This window comes from Amblyomma maculatum, chromosome 2, assembly GCF_055883805.1.
Source record: "Amblyomma maculatum isolate TAMU_Amacu chromosome 2, ASM5588380v1, whole genome shotgun sequence".
In the NCBI taxonomy this organism is placed as follows: Eukaryota; Metazoa; Arthropoda; class Arachnida; order Ixodida; family Ixodidae; genus Amblyomma; species Amblyomma maculatum.
The window spans coordinates 52,097,974-52,125,168 of NC_139345.1; the positions used below are offsets into that span (position 1 = coordinate 52,097,974).

The window sequence follows — 27,195 nt, forward strand, 5'->3', positions numbered from 1 at the left end:
GTGGTGCGGCAATGCCTGACGCCGAGGATGCAGTTGAGGGAAGCAAACAGGGTGGACTCATATTGGCGCCCATGGTCTTTTGTGACGGTGTTAGGAATCGAAGTAGAAATGCATACCTATTCCAAAGTCCTAATTAAATCGATGGTGAGGGCGCGAAGTCCGTACGTCGCTATAGAGGTGTTGGCAGCTTGGAGAGATTGGCGCGTTGATTTGGAAAAGTCAGTTTTAGTCGGGGGAAACGCACTGGTCTTCGCGCCCGTGTCTATGAGGAAGGTGGTGCCGATAGCTGGTCGGTTATCATAAAGTGGCGGTTGGGACGACGACGGAGACCACACGCCGTCGTCAGTGACCTCTGCAGGTGTTTCCCGACCGCTAACAGGGACATGTTCATTTCGTGGCGCAATGTCGGTAACGCCGGTGGTACCAGCAGAGAGGTGAAGGGCTGGGGCTCCGAGTTTGAGGTGAGCGTGAAGGAGAGCGATGGCTTGGACGAGGTGGGCGGTACTCCTTGGGCGGACGTCGGAGTGCGGCGACTGAGGCGGTGAACTCATCGATGCGGGCCTCGAGGCGCGAAATCACCGGGTCAGGTGGCGGTAAGGCAGCAGTGATGGACAGGGCAGTCACCTCGTGAACCTGATCGGCGAGCCCCGCGAGGCGATCAAGCTTGATGTCCCCGGTCGCCGTGAGAACAAGGCAAATGTTCTGGGGCAGGCTTGAAGACCTCCCGAAGCAACGCCGCATCTGGCGCAGTTCAGAGGGCCGCCGGTCGCCAAGGTGCTCTCCGGCAAGCAACTGCTGAAGGCGGGCGCGGTCCGAAGGCATGGTTCTCCCTAGCACCTTGGTTTCGAGGTGCTGATACGTCTCTCCCGCCAGTTCGAAAAGTAAGTCCGAGAGCTCGTTGGCAACGTAAGGAGGAAGCGCAGAAACGACCCGTTAGTAGCACGTTGTTGCCGAGGTATGTGGTAGAGGTTAAACTGCGCCTCAATGTGGAAAACCAGACTTGCAGGTTCTGGGGCCTGAAGGAGGGAAGGCGGAGCCGCAGCAACGAGATGTCCTGCGAATGCGAGTCCCACTCCGGGCTGGTATTGCCTTGATCAGTCATCGTGTTGGTAGTCCTATGTCGAACACCTCTGGGGCGGAGGAGACAGCTGGCACGGATCTAGGCAAGAACAGAACAGTCAGCCTTGGCGTGACGTGCCAAAGCTGTCTTTCTTCTTCCAGCAGCCATGAGATGGCTGCGCTCTCGGCGCAGCAATAGGAAGGCGCTATAACCTAGCCTCAGTAGCAAATATCTGCTTGCACGTGTGATTACACCCAACCTCTTGCGTGGAGCTTCCTAAAACAGCTTTTAGCTCTAAGGGTATCTGCAGTGCTACATGCGTGCATCAATTCGATCATGTGGATGTAATCCAGGTCGCGGGTCCCTCCACTGAGGTATCTACAACTTAGATCTCTGCCCTACTCCCGATTGTGGCAACACTGAACCATTTTTAGGAGCTTAGCCTAATTTCAGGCAGTGTGCAGCTGACACCTAAGTAGCCAGAGCTATCACCAACTCGCCTGCCAGACATATGCATGTGGACATACCGATCTCAGAGGGATAACTCAGTGTGAGCCCCTGGCATTCGCCATGAGCCCATCAGGCTGACTCCACTCCATGTTTTTTGGTTCATGTAAATTTTAATACTGCAACAAATACTAACAACAAAAAATTATTTCGTCCCTTTTACTTCGAAATAGCCCTAAGCTATTGTTCATTCCAATGAAGCAGACATGAAACGGACTGCATGCTATTAAGATAGCACCACCGACTGCACACTTGCACTGTCAAGACGGGAGCACTTTATTAAAGCGACTTCTCCACATAACAGGAATGCATAGCAAAATACCTTGTCAGTACATGTTCACACTGAAAAAAACAAAGATTTGTCCATGACAATGGAATAGTTTGCAAGTGGCACAGAATTCATAGTTTGATATGCTATACCACCAACAGACTAGGCTAGGTGCACAAAAAAGGCTTTGGCAGCACAGTATAGTAGTATCACAAGAAGCAGGCTGTCCTGACTGTGACAAAAAACCTTAAAGTGATGCATAGCGCAAACTGAAGTTGGCCTACATGTCACTTCCAAACAACAATAGCCCTACTTTCACAGAAAATAGAAGCTTTGAAAGACCAGAAAAAACTGAGAAAAAAAAAAGAATACAAGTGTTGCCATCACTGGCATAGGCTTGACAAAATGCTGTTCAGTTTAACATAGTCATCCCCGAGTGTTCAGTTCAAAACGGTCATCACCGAGTCCTTTCCGGTCATGATGTCACAGCTTTGAATCGAGTGGTGGTAAAATTTCAGCATAGAAGCTTCTAGAAAAAAAAAATACATGCATCTTTTGTAGCAAAAATTGAATAAAGGTGCCCTCAGTGCCCATTTAATGACATATTTAAATTGAGGAAAAAAAACTGCGAGAACTGGCAGCCGCGGAGAGAAGACCTGTTGAAAACAACCAATGTTTCTCCAATAGCCAATGGCCAGCTTCTTTCCAAAAAGTGCAACTGTTCAGGCCGCAAAGTTTCTTCTGCTGCAACAACGCCACTTTGTGCCCTTAACACTTTGCTACCGTTGCCTCGAGTAGAGGTAAGGCAAGATGCACGAGTGCAGAAATGCGGTGATATTAGATGGCAATAAGATTAAAACAACAACAACAAAAAGCATGCAGCAGAAAAAATGACTATAAGCACTTTAGAGAAGACTTAATAAAAGACAGAAAGGTAGTCATAGAGCAGCTTCACATTTTGCAGCCAGAGAGCAACACTGAGAAATAAGAGAAAAACGCAATTTCTTTTCTCTAACACAAAACTAGTTCTTGAATAGAAGGGCAAAACTTTAAATGGCACAGATGGCAACATGTGTGCTAGCAACAGCTCCAAACGCTGCTACGAATGTCTACAAATTTGTTTGTGTAAAAGTGCCGTCAAGTGAGCCTATAATAGACTGCAGCTTAAAGGAGTATAGACACAACTTTTGAGTTCGTGCTTTATCCTTCGTAATGATGCCTAAGATATTGCTCTACACGGATCACCACGTCATATTCGCCAGCGACTGCTGAATAATTTATAATTCTATTTCTTTTCTCATCTGTTTCGGTTTCAACAGCCGAGCGATGGCTGTGATGTCACAGTCAAGTCTAGGTCATGCAAGGAATGAAAATACAGCGATATCATCATTGCTGTGTCATTTGGATCCACTATAATGATAAAGCCAGCCTGCATCAAAAACAGAAATCACTACAATCGAAGAATCAGCGATTATACCGCTGTTTTTTCATGCTGCACGTCAAGACATGATACGCCACAGCTATCTCTTGGCTGCTGAAACCGAAACTGACGAGAAAAGAAAATTCAATTATAAATTATTTAGCGGTCGTAGGCAAAAATTGCGTGCGGATCGATATACAGGAATGACTTACACATCATTAAAGAGAAGAAAAATGCCACCAAAATTTGGTGTCTATAGCCCTTTGCCAACATAAATTATGCTGAATCAACAATGCACAATATCGATGCTGTCCATCTACCATAAAAGTAAACAATGCATATATATTCATATGTGCATTACTTAACAATATGTTATTTCACAAGTTAATTAAATATTTCACAATGCTCATTCCCAAGCAGCAATCACATCCATGCGGTCATCAAAATCCATCAGGATGGTTTGTTGCAATGTAGTATTGCATACTTAACGTTTTCCCAACTTCGTGCAGAAAATTTGCGCATATTGTTAGTGCCATCAGCTACATTCAAAAGCCTCGTGTATAGAATTCTTAGCCCCTTCAGGCACAAGTTAAGATCCAGTGCAGGGAAAACTTCTCAACATTTAAGCTTTTCATATCCAGACCTGCACAAAAAACGAATCCAACTGTCCTTGGTAATTTAATTGCATTTTTTTTTTATTTTTTAGGTCCTCACATACCCATATTGCCACTCCATACTATTTTACTCCCTGCATTTTCATCCCCAAAAATTGTTAAAATAGACATATTATAAGCATTTTTGAATGCAAAAACATGCAAAAAGAAATTGACAAACACTGTAGCAATACCAGAACTAACATAAAACTAGGAGCCGCTCATTAAACTGGATCCCTATGTTCACTTTGGATGCCTGACTCAATATCTGTCTAAACAAAAATGATCACCATATTTTTTTGCTTCAAGATTTGTAGAAATAGAGCCTTGTATACGAGAGATTTCAATAGTATTTAGGTCTCGTTCACAATTTTAGGTGCTCTGCCTGTAGGAGTTACGACTGGTTTCCAATGCTCAGTGGCCACCCATACTACACTAAGAAGATAACCCACCAATGTAAACGAGCGTGAAGCCACGACAAAGAAAGTGCGATGGGTGTAGGTGTTTATTGGTTCTAATAGTAAACGTAATTGCAAGGCTTCAAGCACTGCTTTACGTATAGGATCAAGCTCTCCACTGCTCAGACCTTTTAAAGAAAAAAGAAAAGAACACCATAAAATTTCAAGCTCCTCGGAGCATGTGTGTAGAACAGGAAACTCATAACCATTTGTAAAAAAACCGGGCGAAACTTGAGGTCTGCTTTTATGGGTATGATGCAACAGCATTAACGGCTCCTGTCCGTAGATCCCCTTGTTTGTGTACATGTGCTTTGCTACTCACTTAAAACTCACTTAAAATCTAATTCTCTGATCTGTGCCTCTGCTATTTCACACTCTTTTTAGCATGCAGTCGTAAGCTACTATATTAGGTACAGGGAGCTTGCATGAAGCGATGCATGCTGGGTAATCCGCCATGTTGTCGTTGCTGTTAGCAGACAACGCAGTCCCGCACTGGTCACGTGCGCACAGATAATGCTGGCGCAATCGGACAGGCCGGCTGTGCATTGTTCAGGATTTCAAGAATACACCTGATGGAGTGCGAGAAGGCAAGCTCTCTGAGCGAACTCGACGCAAATGGCTCGCACGAACCAACAGACACGAGATCGATGTCATTCCGGGCGAGTATACCGAACTAGTCATGAATTCATGAATTCAGTAGTTCATGAATGTTGATGTGCAGCCTCAATTAGTCTATACCCATAGTGGAGCCGTCCGCGCATAGCGTCAAGGGGTTCACATCACGCACCGCTTTGCCTTTTCTTCATACTGAGCCTGATCTTCCGAGCCCAGTGTTGACGACATCTGGCGACATCTTGTACGCACGTAGGGGCAGCGCATGAGTAACCGCGTGCTTGCTTGGTAAACCGTTGAAAACAAGGGACTCGCGATCAATTCACTGCAGCCTTGCTGCGCTGTGTCGGCTGTTGCCAGCGATAACAACATGCAGGGTGTCCAGCAAACCACTATCTTCAAAATCCCCAACTTTTCCAGGTTATCCCTGATTATTTGTTAAAATTCCCTGACGTGTGAACAGGCTCAAAAGCGCAGCTGATGAAGATAATGAGCATAGACAAATAGCTCACAACAAAAAGCCATTTATTGAAATGGCACATTGAAAACGCCTTTCCTCTTACTGCTTAAGGGAATCTATTTTCTCCTGAAGAATTTCAGCCTCAAGCTGCGACTCATGAAGCAACCGTCGCTTCTTCTCCTCCAGCTCTTTAATAAGGGCAGCTGCCCTCTTCTTTTTCTTCGGAGCATCTGACGCTTCTAGCTCTTCTTTCTTCCTTCTCTGCATCTCCTCTCTGAGAGTAACATAGGCACCACGGACCTGCTGAATCATCCTGTCCGTGATTTCTACCTTGGCAACCCCACCTGCTGCTGATACAGTGTCATAAACGACCCTTTGAGCCACCAGAGATTCTTCTCTCAGGTTTTCAACCAGACACTCTTTGTTTACTGAGAAACCCCTTTCCACAGCAGCATTACCATGGGACAAGCACAGGATGATTTTCACAAATCGAAGTAGCTCTTCATGGTTTTGTGAACATAGCTCACACCACAAAGCATCTAGCATGTGTTCATTTCTACTAAAATGTTTCAGCTGAGTTTGTGCAGAGCCTTGAGAGCATAACTCGACATATGAACGATGGGCCTGCTCTGCTTCTAGGCCTGTCCTCCAGTGATGTTCCGAAAGCACTTCAATGGCAAAAGTCAATCGTTTAGCACCAGCCTTGAGAGTATGTGCACAGGTTGTATCCAAGCAGGTTGCACCTCTCGTTAGCTTTTGCTTCAGTGGTGACCTCTCCACGATTTTTTGGAAACAGGCTTTCACAAAAAGTATGTAGTCCTTCTTGAAGTTCAGGAGGGTGAGCAGTGACAGTTTGTCTTTCTTGCGGAGATCTTTCTTCGTGGCAAACCCGACATCAAAAGACGCTACAGGTACAATGTTCTCAGTTTTGTCTACATCAATCCTTAGCAACTTCAAGGGTGTGTCAGCAGCATTTAGAATTTCCTTCCTCGCAATTCTTGCCAGCAGTGACTGCAAGATCCCCTCCAATGAAGTTGACAGGAAAGGAACCATCAGCTTGTCTGCTTGGAATTCAGCTAGAAACGGCTCCAATTCGTCAGCAATTGATAACATGAAAGAGAGCTTCGCTGATAATTCATCTGCCATTGACTTCTCAACAATGCCACAGCTGGAGCATGCTGGCCGCTTCTTTGCTTTTGCTGAATATTCAACAAACCTGAGCAACTTAGGCAGAACTACTAGTGCCCTAGAGATCACTCTGCCATTTTCCAGCCACCTCAATAAAGGTTTACAGGAAAGAGTGTGCTTCCTGTGCTACTGGCGTAATATGCACGCCGTGCAGGCGCGCATTTGAAGAGGTTGTAAATGCTGCAAAGAAATACAAAAAAATTCCAACCTGCTTTGTAAGCACCATTAATAACATGCAGTCCACAGGATTCGATGTCTATAATGCGATGGCAGTCATCAGATTCTCTGAGTTGTTCTTGGAGCGACCTCAGGAACTTGAAGAATTTTCGCCTGATTGATTTCTTGGATCGCATTTCCGAAAGCGGAAGCCAAGTCCTCTGAACAGGTGTGTTCCAAAAAACATGAGGTAAAGTACCGAGACCTCACAGCACCATCAGCATCATCCCAGTACCTGATCAGCACATCCATCTGCTACTTCTGAGTGACTTTGTTTACTGACTCATCGAACGAAACAGCAATGTATGGCACACTAGCAAGGCTTGAAAGCAGCTTCTTTCTAAAAGAGAGGGCAATACCATGGCAGTAACCTACTTTGACCTTCCCTAACTGCATTTTTGCTGCGACTTCACATGAAGGAAACATCAAGGGAAAGCGCAGCTGAGGCCGCCGTGGAACGAAACAACCCGTGTGTCACAATGGAGTTCATGCACCAAATGATCTTGGCTTTTGTCGCACTGTTCTTCAATAAAAAAACCTCCTATAGATGTCTTCATTGCCGGTGCAGAATCAACGGGAGTGCAGCCCGAGTCATTAGTAGCTTTGGCTGAAATATTTGTTACCTTCGTGAAAAATGATGAGATTCTTGCTTGGGAGGGGGTTGCAAGCAACTTCACAGCAGCAAGATGCTTCTTGCTCGAAGCATGACTGCAGACCGCCGTATTGCCCACGTTGCTCAAAGAAAAACTTTTGCGACATAATGTGCACTGCGCACTAGAACGGTCACCTTGCACAGGCTTAATCCAGCTCGCATGTTCAGAAATATTCGGGTTTGTCCAGTCTGGATTAAATGAGCAACACCTTCCCACCTTCTTCCCACCGACATCCCAACACATGTAATTTCACATGTTTTTTCCCCACATGTGCCGTAAAATGTCCGGCGAAGCGCAAGAAGTACAGCAAATATGACTCAGCTGACCAAGCACGGGTTCAGGGAACCCTTTTTTGCTGCAGGCAAAGCCAATGACGTATAGTTTCGTTTATAGAAACAATGCGGTGCAGAACTCCATGTGCACCGTAATATGTCCGGTGAAGCGCGAGAAGTACAGCAAATATGACTCAGCTGAACAGGCACAGACTCTGGGAACGCTTTCTTGCTGCAGAAAAAGCTGCTGACGTATAGTTTTATTTTCGGAAACCATGCGGCGCAGAACCGCACGTGGGCAGCAAAATGTCCGGCGAAGCGCGAGAAGTACAGCAAATATGGCTCGGCTGACCAACACGGGCTCGGGAAACACTTTCTTGCTGCAGGAAAAGCCGCTGACGTATAATTTCGTTTACGGAAACCGTAAGGTGCAGAGTCACACGTGCGCAGCACGTGTGACTCTGCACCTTATGGTTTCCGTGCGAAGCAAAGCGAAGATCCCTCAGCTCAGAAGGCACAGACTCGGAGAACCGTCTCTCTACGCAGACCTCTTTCTCGAAGGGGCCTCAAGCACGAACTCAACGTAGGACAGCAGAACAGCCACAAGCGCGAAGCCGCACTGGTGCAGTGAGCCCAAAGTGTAGGCCCATAGACGCAATGACACCGAAAAATCGCTACCTACAGTAGCAACGCCTGTTTCGTTGCTAAAATGTTTATCGTACTTTCCCGTAAGTAGTGTTAAACTTTTCATGCTTTATTAATCATATTCTGCAATTTACAACAGTGAAAAAGGCTGCCATTAGTGTTAATGGCCATTAAGAATGTCAAAAGTTTAAAGCGTACTGATGCCAGCCTCAGAAACCGCAAGCAGCCATTCCAAAAAAAAGCCGAGCCAATCCAATCCAGTAAATCTGCTTCGCCATGGCGCGCGCACTAGGCAGCACTACAGTAGCACAGATCGCCGATAGCTTTTGTGCTGGCCGCTGCTAGCGCGGTTATTCCTGCTTTTTGTCGCATACTGCTTTCACGCAGCGCTTCCGCACATTTTATTGACTACCCACCTTATGTGCGTATTAGCTCTTCTATTCTGGCAGCTCAGCCACGCATTGGGCGTCAAAGTAATACATCGCGGCTCGCCTTGTGGCGCAGCCGCGAGATAGCACACGCACACGCGCGCGCGCGCACACGCACACGCGCGCGCGCGCACACACACACACACACACACACACACACACACACACACACACACACACACACACACACACACACACACACACACACACACACACACACACACACACACAACTGCATGAATAACATACTTGCTGTGTGCTACCTTAAAATGAAAATGCACTGCAGATTATACCGTGCCACTTTCGCTGACTTTGCGAAATATTTGATGATTTCCCTGACATTTCACTGATTTTTCCCAGTGCATAAAATTTCTCTAACAATTCTTGGTTTTCCTGGTTGCTAGACACCCTGACATGGCAAGCTATCCAGGCTTGGTGCAAGCTCCCTATAAGACTACCTGACAGAGACATAAATCCCACCTAGCCAAGCTTTACGATTGCACCTGCGTGAGGACTAGCATACCTGATTCAGAATTTAAGGTTTCTGGAATTTTCAATTTTCCTCATCCTCCCATCTGAATCGAGATGCCCCAAGTTGGACACTCCTGCCTACGACCAGTCAGTGACCAAACGGTGCGGGGATAATGACCCATCTTCCTTTCCTGCCTAGCTTCTTTTGCAGAGCTGCAGAAAGCTGTCTACAAGCACTGCCTTGATCAAGACGAGATGCTTCTGTATGGTCTTAGCCTCACATATATATATATTTTTGCATGCTCCGATGGGCATTGAACGCACTGTACGACTCATCATCAGCAGCAGCCGGACTGGACTCACAGCAGGGCAAAGGCCTGTTTCGTACTCCTCCAATTAATCTGGTCCTGTGCTAGCCGTGTCCACTAGACCCCTGCAAACCTCCTAGTCTAATCCATCGACCTAATTTTCTGTCACCCCAAGCTGTGCTTGTCTTCCCTTGGCACCCAGTTTCTGCAATCTTTTTGTATGATTTTTACTGACAATTTTATTACCTGAGATCGCAATAACTGTGAGAAGAGCAACATTATTCGATAAGAAATTTTTACTGCTCACAATTCTGAGCCCATGAGCCAGGAATGCGTCAACGAGGGCCTACAATCAATACAGAAAACAACAGACAAGACTGAGGCATGGCACAAATTGCAAAAAGAACATAAGGGGTCAGAAAATAAGGCTCTAACTGTTAACAGCATGAGGCAGGAAGCAAGGCACCAATAAGGTCCAGGGGCCAACTGCAAATGTTGCTCACATGTGCCAAGGATACTGGCATTAAAAATTACTAGATGGCTGCAGTATTGCACTTTACTGGAAGGCAGTCAAATAAGTCATTAAATGCTTTTTCTGCTTCAGTATTCACACTAAATATAGATAATTACATGTCTAATAATGTTTGGCTATAATAATAAACACACTGTAAAGGCAGCAGCTTGAAATGCATGCACACTGCACGTGCAACTTTCATGTAAAAAAATACATTAGCAACAATTCTAAATGAATTGTTGCGCCCGAATATGTGGTATGCGGGATTTAACGTCCAGTATTAACAAAAGGGCTATAAGGGACACCACTATGGAGGGCCCCAGATTAATTTACGCCATCTGCGGTTCTTTAATGGGGGTGCTCACACCATCGCGTAGCACATGGTCATTTTGGCATGATGTGTACACTGTGTCAGAGAATCGATACGATGACCCCCGGCATCAGCAGATGGATGCCAAAGCCCTTGAGCCAGCACGGCAGTTATCCTGCCCAAACGGCCGCCACTGTTTGCCTCTGGCCGTACCCCATCAACTCAGCGGTGGCTGTGTCTCCAGGTGGAATTAGTACATTCAGGAGTGGTACTGGTGCAATTTCATGAAAAACAGCCTGATTATGCTAGTGGCTCATACAAGAAATTAAACGGGATTCCCAAAAATGTCCAAGAACATAGCTCAAGCTGCACTTTCTTTTCTGCTTGATTAACCACTGTTTAAAATGCCAGAGAGCAGCAGGTCACTAAATAACATACAATAAACAAATTCACAACAAAATACCCATAACACGCAGAGGTATATCTATGAGGGTGGCAGTCCCTTGAGAGAAATTTCACATAGAAAAAACATACTGACCCTCATTTATCCTATTGTTTAAATAGGACTGTGCCCCTCGTCACCCGCCCCCTCCGAGAGTGATCCATAAGCCCAGCAATGATAATACAAACAGTTTGGAAAAAGAAAAAAAAAAGCAGTGTAAACTGAGCAAGCTTCTTCTGTGTAACTGGTTATACACATAGACTGTGCCGTTGCTAATGCAGGTATAGACCTTTGCACCGGGTAAGAAGGAGATCAAAACACCTCCTCTCTGGGCTGTTGCAAACCGGTTCCGCTGCCGCTTCCACCGAACTGACGTTAGGTGCACACAACAGCCCAGCGAGCATTATGGGGGTGCCCAGGGGGCCCTCATTGCAAAGGTCTATACTTTTCACAAATATTAAATCTGTAGCACACTCAAGGTGTAATGCCAGAACATCATGAGATCAGGCATCTGAATTGGGTACAAGCATGAAGCCACACATCCTTTGTTGACATGCTCACACTGTCAGCTGTGGCCCATTGCTACTTTTTATATGATACCTCTCGTTGCGAATACTGCAAAATGCCTCATGCAGGAGCTCAAACGCATGTGTACCTAGGGCCTGCTTAATTCACCAGTCTTATAGAAAAAATGTCGCTACAACATGAACATTAGCTACAACCCATTGATCACCAAATGCAAACACATTGGCCAAAGCTTTACTTTGAGCTGGGCTCCAGGGCCTGACCCAACAAGGCAGTAAAGGTGTCAGCTTCGAAAGAGTGGCCAATTCCAAAGACAAATAAGTTGTTGGCTATGATTGCATGCAAAATTTGGTCAGAGTCGCACTGACTCAAGAATGCTAAAGAGGATTAGCTTTGTGTACATCCTGTCCATAGTCAACAGAGACTACTAAAAAAATTCAGCAATTCCAATTTTCAAATACGGTCTGAGAGACAATGCTCACTTATCTGAAGCAAGCAGGTGAACAAATAGGAGCTAAAAGAAACAGCTGGAGCAAAGATTTATGTACAGCAGGTACTAGACATTCTAGAGGATGGTATTAAAACTTTTTAGTTACTAAAAACACAAAATTCTGAGCAAGCATAGACTTGGTCATTTGCAGATAAAAATAAAACTTCAAAATAATTTTTTTCTCTAAAAGAATTTAAGAGCACTGCACAGCAGTGCATGTGACATGCAGACATGTCAGCAAGGGTGACATGCTCCAGAATGGGATTCAACATCTACCACAAGAGCAGACAACACAACTTCTATAACAAAAGGGTACACTCATCCAACAAGACGCATAATACCTTTACTACATTGCAGGGTCATGCCTGCAAGGTTAAGTGCATTTGCAACAGCATCTCTTGCGCACAGGCAGTGGCACTAGGATGAGCTACTTTCGCTGCTTCTTGTCACAGTAACCTTATTTTCCTCACTCTTACTCTGGCCCTGACCCAGGTCAAGACAGCTCTGGTTGTGCTTGCTACCAGACTTGGCCATGTCCCTTTTTTGCTCCAGGAGGGCCAGTACAATAGCGCTGACAGTGCAGGCAAGCTGTTCAATGGTGTAAGGCTCGCCTATGCGCGGCACGTGGATAAAGACGGTCCAAGGGCTGATCCTGAGCGAGGTGAAGTAGATGAACTCGCACAGGTACCTTGAGGACATAAAGACAGCATGAACATGGGATGGTATCTGCCGTCGAGGGCGATGGATAGTGAGTGCCCCCTCCTAAAACCACGCTATGAGCTGGGAGGCATGGTCTCCCCTCACCGTATGTGACGAGACTTGAGTATGCCTGTGTTCCCTAGGTTAGCAGATCATATTTTTATCTCTCTCTATGTAATTGCCATTACAATTAGATGCTTCAAACTGCTTGAGAAAATTTATTTATTATTTAGTATAAGATTACTACTGCATTACTTTTACTCTTCCTGCTCTTCAAGCAACAAGTGAGGAGGTCATGCAGTCAAGGTAAAATGCTGGGCTAGTTGGGTGTCCATTGTATCATAAAAAGACTATTGCCTCACATGGAGACCCCAGAAAATAAATTAGCGGGCATCCTGTCTCATTCCAAATTTGGTACCTATGTGAAGTGCTGTCTTTTTTATATTGTTACATCAATTATGCCGCGCCGCACGGTGTTGCGCACGTGAAAGTGAAGGTGGACGGTTGCGCATGTGAAAGAGGAGGACGAAGTGGATGCGCATGGACTCGTTCTGGGACAAGCCTTACTGAGACTGTGCCTGAGACTTACTGTGCCTAGCTTTCATGCATCCCCCGTATATTTTGTAAATATTAAACCCATTTCCCCGTAACAACAACAAAATATACGGGGGCTGCATGAAAGCTAGGCACAATAAGCCTCAGGCACAGTCTCGGTAAGGCTTGTCCCAGAACAAGTCCACACGCATCCACTTCGTCCCCCTATTTCATATGCTCAATCGTCCACCTTCACTTTCACATGCGCAACACCGCGTGGCGCAGCGTAATTGACGTAACAGTTTAATGAAGAGGTATTCTTTGCAATGAATAGATTTATTGCCAAAGACAGAATGTAACGAGTACTTCAGAAATGGTCTTTTTTTCAGAAGTCTTTCTGACAGGTAATATGTGAGGAAAGAAAATGGGCAAGCATCAGTTTATATACGATAACACTGCACATCAATATCACTAGTAATGACCTCCTGTCACACAATCTTTCTCCATTGGGCAGACGAATGAAGCTTATTAAGCAAACAGAGTTAATTTTATGGACTACAGATGTTCCCAGATATATAGAACTTGAGGAGGAACGTGAAATACAGTAGATATGCAAAATGTGGCAACGGATAATCTTATCAGTAATGCAGAAACTAAACACTGTGCATACTTTCTGCAGTGACAAGGTGCAGGTTCCACTCGTTTGGTGCCGGCTAGGCCTAGCTCACTTCACATCGAAGCCACAGCGGACGGTGCTTTGGAAGGAGCTATCATCGATCATAATCCCGGTATAATGCCATTAACAGTACACTATAAGTGCAATATTACCTTAATTAAAGTTAGAGCAAAGTTTATCTCTGCGTGGTTTTTAGCAATGAGCTAGATCACGTGAAAGCTTTTGCAAGCCTCTGGTCAGCTGCTGGCTTCACTGCACCGCGACAGAACCAAGAGCAGCATATACACAACAGGGCATTCATATGATTTAGCAGCACCACCTTAATAATACCTAGCGTCACCAAAGCATCCCACATAGCAGGTTGCAGTGTCAACAGCTCAAAGTAACAAAAAATTGCCTGGGTGACAACATTACGGCTCATCGTGTCCCAAGACCCTGGTACACCAGCTAAGAAGTAACAAGTTGAATGAAGCAACTATAAACATTTTCGTGGTCCTTCAATCGCTTGCCTTATTGGACTGCAGAGAGAGCATGATAAAGTTTCACACATCAACCCTCTCTTTGCAGGTGTCCTCAGCTGCTCAAGGTCACAAAGGCCTCTCAACATCATTGTAAAAAGATCCACACGAAACACTTAGGAGAAAGGTACCCAGCCAGGTCACCTCTAAACGACAGCTTACCTGCCTGCATCGTCCGAAGTGTCAACAGGAACTGGGCAGCCAGTTGTCTTTAGCTTCTCAGTCAGTGCAGCAAGGTTGAAGCAGGTACGAAGCTTTTCATTTTGTGGAGATACCCCACAGCAAAGACCCTAAAGCCATAATAAAGAAAATAAATTCCACCATCAGCCTATGCAGCTGGCGTGCCTAACGCAAACAACTCTGCGATAAGCATCAGGGACAGAACAGTCGCATCCAAGGCGAAGCCCGGGCACCCGCATGATGTGCCTTTACAGAGACGTGACAAGCATTCTTCATGCATGCAAAGCAAAATGAAAAATTGAGCAAGTTGGCACACATGCAGTAAATAAGGTGTACTACTCCTGAAGGAATGCTGAGACAAACAAGTGCAGCAATCAGTAGAGGAAGCAACTGCAAGGTAAAAAAAGCAAAGACTGTCAAATTTCAATAAACAACTGATATATTTTGAGAGAGGGAGAAAGTAAAGGTAGTTATGCCATGTGATGGTGATAATAATGTTTTTCAGAAAAAGAAAAAAAAAAGATTACATTGATTTTGACATCTAGCATAACCTAATGAGGCTTGGGCAGCGAGTTAAAAATGATGGGTATATAGTGGTATTATAAAGTAATGGCCACAGTGGGAAAAGCAGAAAGAAAAAGAAAATATAGGCTAGTGATGAAAAGAACATCCAAGCACCTGAGAAACTAAAAAATGACATTTCTAGAAATTAGCGTGTGGTGAAGAATGCCAAAATAGAAACACTGCAAAGAGATAACTTGGGAAAATGAAAGACAGAACAAATTACCTCTCATTAGTACACCAAAATCATATGCTACATGGATCGAAGGATGTGTTGGGGAAATGAGGTTACCTTTTTACCACCACACAAGTTTGTGTTGCAGGGTTGAAGACATAATTTCAAAATTTTTTTCTGTATGGTCGGTGAAAGTTTGATGGTTAGATGAAGTTTCGCTTTGTTACAGTTCTGCCACTGTTTATATGACAAATTAAAACTTTCTAAGGATCACTCGAACCACCAATGTACTACCATGCATGCGGAGGATTGTTGGCAGGGTTTAACTATGTATTTTCTGCCTCACAGTATAGACTCCATTGATACAGCACTTCACGTTTTGCAACACTGAAAAATGAAGCATGTCTAGGCGTAAGTTGCCCTGGACGCCCTGACAGAATAAGCCATCATACTAACATACTCCAGCCGTAAAGAGCTGTAGCATGTACGGTGAAAAACAGTGGGAACTGGACGGAACGCGCAAGACAAGTATGAAGACATCACACGCCTTGTGGTGTCTTCTTGTCTTGCGAGTTCTGTGTACTTTGCACTGATTTCATCATACTCTTCCACTAGCCAAAATTTATGCTCTGATCCTGTAGTATAGCATGCAGGCATTGTTCCCTGATGAGTTGACTCCAAGATACCGAGCACAGTCATGTGCATGGCTTGCCCAATGAAACAAGTGGACATTTCGTTTCTTTGGTTCTCCAGATATTGTCAGACTGCCTACCTGTGACAAAAGGGTGTCACCAGCTTTCACTTGTATTCTTGCAGTGTGTAATCATAAGCGTGGCTCATGAATGCCAGGAAGCATAGCCACATTGCTAAGGAGCAATAGCAGCTTTTACTCAGCAACTACACATGATATGGCTGTATAAATGTTACGGTACATCGTAGAGGTTTTCTTTGCTATGTGGGGTTTGATGTCCCAAAGCTACATACAGGCAACAAGGGTTCTTGTGCAGCACACGGGCTTTTCTGGATTTCTCCTCCGCTGAAAATATATTCAATTGCATCACTCTGGGATCAGGAGTCAATTCCTCTCAGCAACCATGGCAGGTCGTTACCTGATTGAACCGATGGTAAAATGACAATGCATACCCTAAAATTCGACCCATACAGACTTCCAGCTGTGTTGCTATGCATGCTACTTATTAAAAGGCCATTGACCAGGTTATGACATGTTAAAAAAACGAGCGTAGTGCTTTGATCAGATATTGAAGACAGCCTCTGCAAAATACCACAGCAATGCACGTGCTAGAGAGGAGCAAAAATGGAAATCAAATTGCTCTCATGCTTCCTTTTGAAGACCCAAACCTCTGCATAGTCTACACTGCGCATAAAACCCTGTTGATCACGTACTAACAGATAAGGCATCCATCGATAGACCTCTCTGACTGACAGGTGAAGTGTGTCACACTGTCTGCTCATCTTGCGTAAGCTTTTCTGTCATGCCTTTCATTTTCACACATGCACAAAACACAAAAGCACACAAAAAGAAGGTTTTATTTTTTTGTCCTGGTCCATGTATGCTTCACAGTGTTTTATGTGCTATGCTGCTCGTACACCACGCATAACCATGGACACAGAGAGAGAAAAAAAAAAAAAAAAAACTGTACAGAAGGCACACACGCACATACACACACGTGTTGACACACACACACATACATACACACAGGCTTGCGTTTCCGGAGGGATTTCTGTGTCTGCACTTTCGCCACTCATTGAGCTCGGGCTCCTGCTCAGGAGTCAGGCGTCCTGCTCAGAGGGCGATTGACTATGCTGCGAAAAGCTCCTCTATCGATTTTCGAGCAATAGGACTCCTGGGAGTCCCCAGTCACCTTTCCCCCCATTTTGGAAATGCTCAGGTAGCAAAAATATAAAAAGAAAGCTAATAGGGCGAGGCTATGATGTTGGCATCTGATGCACTCTACCAGACTGCAGGTCTTCCGCTAAATGCAGAGGAGAAGGGCGAATTTCTCTTGTGGAGGCTAGTCAACTATGCAGTAGAGATAAATTCTTCAGATATGGAAGGGAAGGAGAGAAGCATGGCATTGTAGATTGATTTTATTGGCTGTAACTCTGCAGTTATTGAGTCTTCCGAGAAAATGTTTGTGGCTGTGTATTTCAAAGGCAATGCATCACAACAATTAGGTTAGAACACATTTTCAAACTTAAGGTGGTCAGCGGCCCTAGCTCTATCGAGCCCTTAGGTGTAAGACTACATTTTCCTTGGTTTGGTTTGGCTTTGGTGTTTAACGTCCCAAAGCGACTCAGGCTATGAGAGACGCCGTAGTGGAGGACTCCGGAAATTTCGACCACCTGGGGTTCTTTAACGTGCAGCGCGAGTGAAAAATGTCCCTTTAATTTCAAGGAATCTGCTGCAATTTATTTGAGGAGCTTGGTGGGCTGAACACAGGACTCTCACAAAGTGCTGGTGCTTTACCTGTTCAGGAATTTTGCCGCAGTTGTCCACAGCAGAGTAGCAGCCATTGTTAGCTTGGTTCTCAACAACCAGGTTCTGAGCACTGGCATTCATTCCACAGTGCACCACAAGCTGAAAGAAGAAATATGGTTCCTCATGAAGACAAACATCCAAGCAACAAGCCTGATTAATGCAACTAGCATGTGAAAAAAAAAAAAAAAAGAAATGCAACAAAAAGGCTCAAACAAACATGAACCATGCAAAAGCAATTCAACTGTCCTTTGGTCACCACAGAGCACAGGATAAAAAGAATAAAAAAATTTTGAGGAAGTGAGATGCACAGCCAGTGACAAGCATTGATACAAGGCTACACAATCACTAAGCTAGACTTACGTCTGGCTTGAATTCCTGCCACAGCTGGGGCACGACCTTCATAACAGTGTTGTATTCGACGGGTACCTCTCTCGCCACGAGCCTTACCCCTGGGATACCATTCTTGGCGAGGGCTTTGACCACCTCACTGCTCGAATTGTATCCATATTCTCGAAACAGACCGAACCCTAAAAGAGTCCACAAAAAAAAAAAAAAAAAAAAAAAAAAAAGAAGAAGAAAAGAATAGATACAAAAGATACAATTGGGAGCAAGAACACTGAACTTGAATCAGTGGCGATATGGCTCGAGTTGCGCACTGGTAATATCACATTTGCATTCCCAACTCGAATTTACCAAACGATAAAAAAGCCTCTAGAGCCTCGGGACGTCACACACTGCTAAAAAAGCGCTGAATATCAACTGATCGCATGACATGCAACCAGTCCCTATCGATGCAAGTACGGCAATCGTGCAATACATTTTCTTTGGGCAGACTCATGAATTTTGCTATTTTTGGTAAACAGGTTAGATGTTGAACGTTGAAGTCACAAAATGGACATAACTGGCAAGTAAAATTAGTGCCAGTAGCGTTTTTACCCCAACGTACCGCTATTATTAAGCGAAAAATTCAGCACACCAACTACACTGCGGTTCCACTTTCACTCTCCATGCGCACGTTTAGGAAAACAAACATCACGTGCTCAAAGTTTTGCAGGAACGCGGGGTGAATTTACGGCTCACCTGTAAGCACAACGGTGGGCTCGCTTTCTGGTAGGCACACACCTGGCAACAGAGAACGAGCAATAAAATTTCGGTTTCTATTTTTCTTTTTTTTTTTGCGGTTGGTGCTGCTAGTACTGCTGTGCCTTGTGAAGCAGGGCATCGGCCCGTCAGACATACAAGCCACAAGTGTGACTAAATTTTAAATCGTGCATGTGGTCAATACCCTGCGTTCTGCCACAATGTCATCCGGCTTTGCGGTGTTAGAATCTTTGCTCTTGAGACCGCATGTTGCCGCCGAACCGACCAGTAATGCCCACAAAAACTTACCGTTTAGCGAGTCACTGCTTAACGCCGCCATTGCACATTCGAAACTGAAAAACAGCATTCCTGCTACTACTACAACCTGCTACTTTTCTTTTCTGAAACCAGTGAGGACCGCTGAACATAATTAAAACACAAATAACTACGCACTGTGCTACTATTAATAGTAAGCAATCGCAAAAATGAAACAAAAGCTGTGCAAAAATCTCTGTGGGTGAAAACATCAGTATGGCGCGGCATTTTTGAAGTTATTAAGAACTTTCAATCTGTACCAAAACTTCAGCTCAAATGTAAAACTCAATTTCAGGCTGATCGTCAATATAGCGCCAGGTTTCGAAGGATACGGCCGTCCCACGACTCCCATCCCACGATTCCCATCCCACGACCCATGATTTGCATTCGACTTAAGCAAAGGTAAACGAGGACCTAAGAAGCCATCTGTGTCCTCTACCACACCGTTGCTGAACCTACTATCTGTCGCATCTGCTGTCTGTCGTCGGCTACAGCGCGCCAGCATCCCAGCCTTTCTTGGCACATTAACCTTTTCTTGCTGTCTTCCGGGTTTTGTACGACAACAAGGAACTGCACTTTTCCAGCTTTTCAGCATGCAAGCGCACATTTGAAGCTTTCATATTTCGCTGCATAAAAAGAGCTGTGCATCCTACTGTGTGGCCTGTAGACAAGTGAAAATGCTGTTCCACCGTAGTGTAGCATATGCTTCAAGAAAGCGTTCAAATTAAACTGGTGATAGAAAAGTTAAGGAAAGTCACACAAAACCAAACGGTGATCATGATTATGCCTTAAAATCTTGAGACAACCTAAGCTGGAAGCGCAAAGAAAAATTTCAAATTAATTTTAGACACGTATATACAGTATAGGTTTTAGCATTCGCACTTGGGGACTGCAACTGAATAAGCAACTATGCTCCCGCAGCGAAAATTGACCTGCATTTTCGTAGTAATTTCAGGATTGGAATGGTCTGTCATTACTGGACGCCGTGCATATCTCATTTAGCATATAATTTTCGAGGACATCAATGAGGCCATCATCCTATAACCGTCATGCCCACACTCGGGGACCTTTGAGAAAAATAAATAATTTGCTATTTAACCATGTTTGTGCCTTGTTGAAGATAGTAAGCTTAGGTTAGCCAATCAAAAAGAAGCCCTGACCAATGGTCATCATGAAAATTCCAGGTATAATGTGCAGAGAAACTGAGCTCAAAGGCCAGAAAACAATGGCAAGACCCTGATCTTGACATATGTCTAGTTACAACTCAAGAGCAGGCAACTTTCAGCTGAGCAGCAAAAATTAATGAACAAATGTACAGGCACTGTCAAATTTAAACAGAATGCGCCTTTGTCAAAAACAATTATATTTCACTGAATCCAAAGCATAATGGTCAGATAATATTGGTGCACTGTGCGATCTGCAGTCACAATAATTAGGCATATGTTCAAGTATACTGTATGCATGAAATGAGGGACGAAGCAACTCACTTTGACATTGTATTCCATTTAGTTTTGACAGCACCTGCACTTAAATTAGCACATCTATTACTTTATTAAATTATTGGAGGGCAATGGAAAGAAACAAGGCATGCAATAATCCTGCAATTGATCACCATGCAGAAAAAGGATTAAATTTCTGCAACAAGTTCTCTTTTGACTGTGAAATCACTTGTCAGCCTCCATGGAGAAAAAGTTTGATAATCTGACCATATGCTAATTGTATAGAGCATTTTGAATGGTGCATGAAGAAAGTTTTTGCCCAAGTATGAGAGAAAAAAAGAAGCAATAGATCAGTGTCAGACTAGGGCTAAGAAAGATAAATTAGCACAATAAGAGACTATGTGCTGTAAATGCTTTGCTTTACGACTAGCCAGAGTGCTAGGCGAAAAAAAGCGAGACGTTGATACTTTTAGGTCTGTGTACTATAACGAGTAAGATGTTTTTTGTTTATTTTTTAAAAGATTCGATGGACCTTTTATGGTGTTTCTTTCAGAACGCAATTTACAGCTTTTTTTCAATAAATATACGATGTCCTCAAGTGGTCAAAATGATGTCGAGTTTATCTTCGTACTTTTTCAGATGAGTAGCTCACGTGGCAGTAGTTAACACACATATGATTGTATTACGAGTTGCCCCTGCAGAAAAGAAAGAAAATGCCAACCTCATATAATCAGGCTGCAAGAAAAAAAGAAATAAAACTGTTCTAGAGACTGTTCTCGTGCTGTGGTGTGGAGAGCTGTTGGCAGCAATAAGACTGACACATAACATCGCGAAAACCAAGACAGGACACTTCAGTACCATTCATAACGCTTCCAATTGATGGTACCTTGTTACAGCTTTAAAAGTTGTTGATACCCTTACATGCAGCGAAAAAACCTACTTAAGCCGATATTGTTTGTCTAGGAGATGGTGCATAGCCTAGCGCTTTACAGCGGTGTTCAAGTTCGCAGTTAGACACTTCAAAGCTCAGAAAGTAAAGCTGTATCGCTTTATTTTCTGAGCCTCACCAATAAGGCTGCTGTAGCACCATGAAGTTAGTTTCTACTAGCAACCAAACCTGCCTTACCTTGGACTGATGGCGAGCATTAAGTACAAAAGTATGATGGATAAACATTACTGCAACACGTGTTGCAAATAGTGGCAGTCGTTGAGACCTAAATGTCTTGCAATGCTGCAGAAGAGCCCACGCAACAAAGCGAGGTCCACAAGACATACAATGGAAGGCAAAAATTTTCATTTCTCCAGAAGATGTCTTTGGATTTGCACATGCATGTTGCCGATGCTGCCACAATAGCATTTTGGCACTGCAGAACATGCAAACTGGGCACCGAGAATCACCCTCGCGCATGTTTACCAGCAGCAAGCTCAACCTAACCTGCCTGGCTCCAACAAGAAAAAGCAGACTATCCTGGCTCACTGCTAATGCTTTGTATGGCCGGAATTCAGATGCTGTAAGGAAAGGACAAGCTGATATGAAAATATGCAGGTGCCTCAAGTTACAGGAGCCCAAGGTGATCAAGATATTCCATAATTTTCTACAATGGTGCCATTCTTTCACCCTCTTTGTCTTCTTGGGTATGCACTGGAAGTATGATTCATTGCACTTTTTCCTTTTTTCAGAACAGCAATTTTCATTGTTTTCAGGCTTCAAGTTTAGCACTTTAGCAGGACTTCTGAAGACTATATTTAAATATTTTTTCATATGTGGATGTGAATTATCCCATACAGTAGTTATTATATAATGACTAAAAAGTAGCAATCATCTGGTGTGCTATGCCCACTGATGGACTCTACCTTTGCTCTCCAATGAGTAGTCTTGTATCGGCTGCAGCAACACTATCCCTGCAAGCTTCCAAATTCCACTTGGCTACCAGACATGCAGCCATCCCCTGCTAAATTTGCCTTTTTTTTTTATCAAGGATTCACTCCATTACTCCACTAACCTTGAGCAACAAGCCACTAAGCCCTTGAAATTTTTGGCTGTGCCCTCTAATGTTGAAGAACATAGGAGTGTCACCTATTTCTTGAAAGGCTTTTGCATGCAGTAAAGGTAAATGCCAAGAGCCCTGCAAAACCCTCCTTCACCATGTTCAGACAGGTTTTTGTAACACTCCAACTGCCTTTCACAACTATTTTTAGTGTCAACAAGGAAAGTGGTGTCCCATAATTACACAAAACATAAAAACCACTTTTTTTTAAGCTGCGACATATAACATATTAAAACAGAGTCCTCAAACGTGCCGCAGCTTCTTTACCATAGTAATAAATGTACTTGCATAACAAATGCACCTGCTTTTGTTTTCAGAATAGGAAGTTTTGCTAATTACCGTTACCCTGACATACGGACACACTTATCAATTTTTAATGAAAAGTGTGTTCATTATGCGAGCACAGTAAAATTGCAATGATTGCTTAAAAAAATGCGGGGAAAACACTCATCTGGGAACACGTATGATCTGAACTGTGCGATTTTGAAAAATTTAACTGTGGAATGAGGTACAAAGGCATTTAATATTGAGACTTTCACTGCATAAAAGTGTCGATTAGCATATACACACTAAGTATGAACAGCTCCTTCGTTTTAGCTCTCGCAGAATTCAGTCCATATTTGCATTGTCTTAAGCGCGGAATAGATTTAGTAACAAATGTGGTTCGCAGAAGGCAATGATGAGTGGGCATCGCTTCCTTGGCTGCTTAGATGCTTCGACCGCTTACACCAGTGACGTGTGGAGAAGCTGCCGCAATGACAGATCGGCGCTTTTTTTATGCTGCACCCCCAGACACCTGCTCGCATGCAAGCGAATAGTTGTAGTTCTCAAATGCTTCACCCCTATGCCCCTAAGGCACCGCAAAGAAGCCACCTTGTTTCTCCTCATGGTCATGTTTCCGCACGATCAGGCGCCTCGCATGTTGTTGGCTTTCTTTGATGCTTCGCCTCTTTGCACCTCAGCATGCAGGAAAGCAACTATGGTAGGTAAACATCACTGATCAGTTTTTCGTGCCGCGAGTGCGCGTTATCTCACATCCAGTTGATCGCAAAATGTATTACCCGACTAAAATGTGTCAAAATGCCAAACGTATCCGGGAACATATTAACCATAATATTAACCAAGATAAAAATAGTGTAAATCTATGGGAGATTTTAGATTGCCCGCGATTTTCGTCATATGAAACAGGAAATCGTATGAACCTGGAAAGTATCAACGAGGTTCTACTGTAAATACAGTAGTATTGCACAGTCACTGCGCTGTCTGTACAGGTGTCCAAATATGCATACAGAAGAAAGCACAGAAACCAGTCTTTACACATCACGTTTACGAGATGATCGGAGGGCGTGCTCCCCTAAGACAAAGGCCACGCTTTTATTGCTTGACGTGGAGGGGGCTTGGTGGCACCTGCCCTCCCTCTGTATTTGGTGGAGAATTTCTCTTCACTGTTCCAGCTCTGGTGAGCAAGTGTAGTATACGTAACCATATATATATATATATATATATTTATATATGTATGTATATGTCGGCAGCACCTTGCTCTTCCACAGTGGGCACGACTAGTGGAGTATGTCAGAGCAGAATGCGGCACGCTTGCGTCGGCTGCTGCTGCTGCTGCTGCTGCTGCAGTGCTGTTGAAGCACCTAGCAGAACGCCTGGACCCTCGAGGCATGGCCCACACACAGCTTGTTCCTTGGAGAAAAACCTATGGCCCGGGTGAGTGGTTGGCCAGGCGCTCAGTCCAGAATGAGAGAGGCACTCCGGTTGGAATGCATAGTGATAGGAGGCTGGCTCCGGCGAGCACGCTGCCAGCTGGAACGACGGAGTAGTCTGGATCCCCCGTGCCCTCCCGTCCGCTTCGGCCTGGCTCGCCGGCTGTGCATCTCGGTGAGGTAGCGTCTCCCAAGAGTTGACGCGTGGACGGTGGCAGTAGTCTTCAGTTCCTTTTGCCCATGCGCTTCTGGAGTGAGTGGTCGTAAGCCCAGTGCTCCCCTTCCATGTGAAAGACCTGTCAGTGGGAAACACAAGGAGGCGATGCACTTCAGTTACTGAGGTACTGCCTCAAAGGCAACGGTGCTGCATGGTGACAGGGTTGCACTGCTGAATTATGGTCTCAGACCTTGTAATTTGTTCCTCTCATGACAAAGAAAAGGCAGAGCATAGTGATGGGAGTGCACTCCGCATTGCCGGAATGTGACTGATGGAATACAAATGCATGTCTTAACACCTGTACCTCTGAAGGAATTTGTCTACAATTATAATTAACAGTGTTTCTTTGCCTTGCCCATGTTTTTTTCCTTTCTCGGTAATGTTGGCTGCAATAATGCACTGCAACAAAGCATGCTGTAATGCTGAGTCCGGTCAGAGTGCAACCCAGGAAAGCCCCAGATTAACTAGCAGGTGCTCTTAGAACATGCATGCCTTGTATTAGTCTGTGGAAAGTGAAGTGTAGCACAAGATGTGCACACGATGTCTTCTAAACACCGCAAGTACATTGTAGTCTGCACTAGCGCAGGCATGATGGTGCCCTGGAAGAAGCACTACAGAGAAAATGTGCCTACTCTTGTCTTCCATGTTTGGCCACTTTGCAGTCGTTCACTGGCTTCCCTTCGCTGCTGCTCTTCAAGGAACGTCTTGCTGCTTGTTGCCTTGTTGACATCCTTGTTTTTCAAGGCTAAGGTGACTTCCTTCCATAGCCTAATTTAGAAGAAAAAAAGAATAATTTTTGGAAAAGCACATCTTTACTGTACTGCTGCTCTGAGTATGCAGGAAAAGTGAACTACTCTGGTAAAAGTACGAGCTGGAAGCAAAATTAAGCATATATTTTCAAGAATAAGTAGGAATACAACAAAGCACGTGATTGTCAATACTTGCACCGGAATAAGTTCAACTTGCAAAAATAATAAATACAGACCTAATCTTCAACCCTGAGTTGGTTATCCTGAGCCGCACTTTTACCCTAAATCCTGATAAAAAATGGCATTTTCTTTTTTACTGTGGTACAAACTTCAAAACACTTTCTCGCAAGAATAGGCTCACTTATGGCTCCGCTGCCCTATAGAATACAGGCTGCCACGTACCCAAAGTACAACAAAACACGGACAAAGTTTGTTCATGTCTCTAGGAACAAGGCAAAAATTATCACAGCAGTGGCTTTGAGATTTGAGCATTCACCTCAGTACCCACTTATTTCTTAATGGGTACAATCTTTAATCTTGCCCACTGTTTCACTTTTCAGGGGTTGAATGCTCAGGAAAAGGAAAAATATCTGGTTGATGATAAAATTAGTGTTGAGCTCATCCCAGGCAATTTTTACTATTAGAAACATGCAGATGAACGCAACTTGTCTAAAGGGTTCAGTGAACAGTGAGTGGTTCACTAAAAAAGAAATTAAAGAATAGCCAGAATTTCACTGCTGTTTTGAACTTGCATACAAAACATAACTGCAAAGTGAGATAGTATACTTTGCAGTACATTAACATTTTGTACATTATATATTAATACAGCTCTCTCCACCGGCGATGCAAAAGACTGGGAGGAGGTGCTATGTCACATGCAACATTTTTTCGTGATTCCCTTCAATTGCTTGTGGCCTGTATTAAGTTTACTTGCGACCAAATATTTATACGCTCCAAGCTCCCGTCGGTTCCGAAAATTTTATTGGTATTAAGCTCAGCGCAATAAGTGTTACACCTGTGGCACTGGTGCACTGCCATCATTCCCATGTTCAGCTACACCCGATAGCAAATCCTTGTGGCAGCTGTTTGGAGCAATTTTGGAGCAATATTTGGCTTTCGAGCAGGAAAAGCAATTTGAAACAGAATGGAGAAAATGGAGCAGCGCTTCCACCCCTGGAAACCTCTATGGCTGGAAGCGTCTTCTGCTTGAGTATCATGTAGGACGGAAGTTTTCTCCCATTAGTCACGCAACATAATATCATGGTAAAACGCTGATTCTCATACCCAGCAGTTCTTAATTTCACCTGTTCGTAAACAATTAAAAAAAATAAACAGTCCTGGCTAGATTTGATTAAATGCAGTAATAGAATGTTTGGAATGTAACAAGATGTCTCATTTTCAACATGAATTCAGACAAGTTTTCAGCATTATAGCACTTTGAGACGGGTGGATGACACCACAATGTAGCATGTCCTTGTCCATTGATTCCGCGATGCTCTACCGCTGACACACAATAGGGCCGCTGTAGAAAAAGCGTGTGATGACAGGTTTCAGTATGATGCACAGCTGTGGAAGTGTCGCTGAGAGGTGTCCTGGCAGCATCGAAAGCAGGATGAAACATCTCTAAAAGGGCCACGAGCTGCGCCCGGTTCACTTGAAACAAAGTCAAATAACCTGCTCCCCCTCCTGCTTCAGCAAGGAGTAGAGAGAGGGCACACTGCCACCCTCCTGGGCTTGCGTACAGCATGTAAAGTGGGTGAGTGAGTTACACTTCTGCCTTTGCGATGTTGAATAGATAGGTCGGTACACTAACTCATGATGCACTCATATCGCCTCACTTACACTCACGCAGTGGTCGTGAATGTGAGTGAGTGGCCTTGAATGGGGTGGCC

The 27,195-nt window shown here is 44.2% G+C and overlaps 2 protein-coding genes and 1 pseudogene across 5 annotated transcripts in view; all 3 read right to left on the reverse strand.

Annotated features, from left to right (window-relative positions):
• Positions 1–1,778: 1,778 nt before the first annotated feature.
• LOC146198640 (pyroglutamyl-peptidase 1-like) lies at positions 1,779–19,240 on the reverse strand. Of its 3 annotated transcripts, none has more exons than XM_084594156.1 (6): positions 19,133–19,240; positions 18,824–18,865; positions 18,104–18,270; positions 17,732–17,842; positions 14,490–14,617; positions 1,779–1,909 (listed from the first exon to the last, which is right to left on the reverse strand). In XM_084594156.1, the coding sequence occupies exons 1-6, from the start codon at positions 19,188–19,190 to the stop codon at positions 1,894–1,896; spliced, it is 522 nt and encodes a 173-aa protein (XP_084450282.1). In that variant the 5' UTR covers positions 19,191–19,240; the 3' UTR covers positions 1,779–1,893. The 3 variants fall into 3 exon arrangements, with proteins under 3 accessions (XP_084450282.1, XP_084450281.1, XP_084450280.1); XM_084594155.1 differs by having other exon boundaries at positions 1,793–2,364; XM_084594154.1 differs by lacking the exon at positions 1,779–1,909 and adding an exon at positions 8,994–12,588.
• Positions 2,360–8,205, reverse strand: LOC146198641 (uncharacterized; annotated as a pseudogene).
• Positions 19,241–21,854: 2,614 nt separating the features above from the next.
• Positions 21,855–27,195, reverse strand: part of LOC146198642 (oxysterol-binding protein-related protein 9-like) — a 35,502-nt gene continuing 30,161 nt past the window's right edge. For both annotated transcript variants that reach the window (XM_084594151.1, XM_084594153.1), the window contains exons 19-20: positions 25,187–25,322; positions 21,855–24,633 (exon numbers count right to left, since the gene is read on the reverse strand). In XM_084594151.1, coding sequence (XP_084450277.1) covers positions 24,562–24,633; positions 25,187–25,322 — 208 coding nt within the window. In that variant the 3' untranslated portion in view covers positions 21,855–24,561. The remainder of the gene's footprint in view (positions 24,634–25,186; positions 25,323–27,195) is intronic.